This window comes from Hermetia illucens, chromosome 2 (assembly GCF_905115235.1).
Source record: "Hermetia illucens chromosome 2, iHerIll2.2.curated.20191125, whole genome shotgun sequence".
In the NCBI taxonomy this organism is placed as follows: Eukaryota; Metazoa; Arthropoda; class Insecta; order Diptera; family Stratiomyidae; genus Hermetia; species Hermetia illucens.
This window is the reverse complement of record NC_051850.1, coordinates 64,816,841-64,819,201: the sequence shown is the minus strand read 5'-3', so window position 1 is coordinate 64,819,201 and position 2,361 is coordinate 64,816,841. Positions and strand designations below refer to the sequence as shown.

The 2,361-nt window shown below is 42.3% G+C and overlaps 1 protein-coding gene across 2 annotated transcripts; it reads left to right on the top strand.

Annotated features, from left to right (window-relative positions):
* LOC119650074 (cuticle protein 16.5-like) lies at positions 1-474 on the top strand. 2 transcript variants are annotated; one of them, XM_038052573.1, is made up of 2 exons: positions 1-198; positions 256-474. In XM_038052573.1, exons 1-2 carry the CDS (start codon positions 63-65, stop codon positions 420-422), a joined length of 303 nt encoding a protein of 100 aa, XP_037908501.1. In that variant the 5' UTR covers positions 1-62; the 3' UTR covers positions 423-474. The 2 variants fall into 2 exon arrangements, with proteins under 2 accessions (XP_037908501.1, XP_037908500.1); XM_038052572.1 differs by having other exon boundaries at positions 1-474.
* Positions 475-2,361: the final 1,887 nt, after the last annotated feature.

Here is a 2,361-nt window from a genome sequence, read left to right as displayed (position 1 = left end):
AGAACCAAGAAATATCATTCAGGATTCACTTGTCCAGACAGATTCTTCCAAAAGCTAGCAACATGAAATCAATCATCTTAGCTCTCGCTCTCATTGGTGCTGCTTCAGCTGGTTATCTTGCACCAGCTGCATACAGTGCTCCACTTCTGGGAAGTTATGCTGCTCCAGCAATCGCCACCGCCGCTCCACTTGCCTACTCAGCTCCAATAATCAAATCTGCCGCTTACGCTGCTCCAGCTTATGCTGCCGCTGCTCCAGCTCTTGCTGCTGCTCCTGCAATCGCCGCTGCCCCAGCTTATGCCGCCGCTGCTCCATTAGCGTACTCAGCTTCTATTGGTGCTCCATTGGCCTATTCATCTTACGGAAGCTACGGGTATGCTGGATATCCTTATGGTCTCTACAAGAAGAAGGCTGCTGCATAAAGATCGAATATCTCTCTTAATAAATAGTTGAAAATAGACTGCTTTTATATTATTTTTCTCACTGTTTCCTTCAACTTTTCATCATTTTTGCTCAGTTCACTCCCCCCCCTTACCCCCAGGGACAAATATTTTTCCTGATTCTGATAATGTAATAAATTCCTTACAGGTCGTCCTTTAAATACCGAATATTTTTCTTTTTCTGTGTAAAAAGTAACTTTATTAAATCGGGCTAACTTTCATCTATCTGTTCATGTTCTTGTGTCGCCGGGCAGACTAGGTTTCCTATTTTTCCTGGAAGCTCTTCTCCTTCTTTAGTCTTCGCCCCGTCCGTTAGGGTGACTGCCCCGTCGGGATCAGCCAGATCCATCGGTAGTATTCGTAGTCCGGGTAGAGTCCAAAGTTCCTTATATTAATATACAGTGCTTAGAAGCATTCACAATTTTCACTATTACTTATGATGCCAACATGTTATTCTCCGGTGACTACTATGCTGCAGCCATCTTTAGATAATGTGATGAGTCGCCAAACCCAAGATAATAAAAATCTTTTCAATACTTATATTTGGCGAAATTTTCCAAAACAATGTACTGAAGGCAACAATGACTGTCGATATACTCTCAAGATATGATTTGAAGTTCAGTTTTCGAAGATTTCCTTACTTCGACCTTGGGTGCTAGACAAATGTTTTTCAACCAAACTCTGCGTCTATTTCGATGTTGGTTCAGGAGCCCCAAACAACTAGCCAAATGTTCAAAAGCGGTCGGATAACACACAAATGTCATATTTAAGTGTTTATTGCACCATTTACAAATTCCAACTCAATTCACAAACAATTCATTAAAACTGGGCTATCCTATCCAATCGAATGTATAATCTTAAGATGGTAGTTGGTCACAGTAAAGCATTACAGAATGTTGAAGGATCACTTTATTGAATCTTTAAGGATAACGAGTAGAACACACACTATTTTCCATTAAGAATTTATTGATAGCTATATACATATATGCCAGATTGTAAATAGGTGGACGGTTGGGGTAACCTTAACACTCTTGACCAGGGCGTAGTTACATCCAGGGGGTTTAACATGAGCTCCCGTTATTTAGGTTTAACCCTACGGTCTTTTTAAGACACGGATTAATTATGTGACCACAATCAGAGCCGCGTTGTGGCAATCCCAATGGTACCAGTAATACTCTGTGCAATGCTCAGCAATTGTACTGGTGAATGCAAGCCCTACCTAAAGTCTCTGCCGAAATAAAAAATACGGCACCCGGATTGCGCAACTCTACCCATATAGCACGAAGGTCTCTGTACGTTCATCCATCTGCTACTACGTTTCTGGAATCAACCAAGACTTGGGATGCCCATTTGTGAAGTGGTTAACAACCTGAGCAGTACCCGAGAAAAAAACATTCTAACTGCAGTATGTACTTGCTCAGGTGGATCATATTAGTGGTCGGTGTTGAGCTTGATGAGCCAGAGCTGTTCAAGAGAGCAACAGACCTAACACATAAGAAACAGCAGACTTAACACATAAATGAAAGAAAACACTGTTTTTGATCCATATCTTACCAGTTTATCCGCTCTTTCACTACCATCCATAGCTTTCTACCTCGAACTAGCCTCTCCGACCCTTTTTGCGGCTAGGGCCAAATATATTCTTAGCCGTACTTATGATAACCTTCTTCAAGTGATTGTGAAGATCATTTGTTGATGGCTCCTCTCCAGGATCCCTGTTGACTGCGGTTGTTGCGGGATGCGCTTCACCCTTATAGGTGTTGCGGAACGCTGAGCTGTGGTAAGCTTCAGTATTCACTCCCACCAGATGGTCAGCGAGGATTGGAGGATTGCTGCCTCTTAAAAAGTATTCTTCTCCAATTCTTTAGTCTCCTCTGTAGGGGCGTGAACGTTTGTGAGGCTTTTATTTGCAAATTTGCCC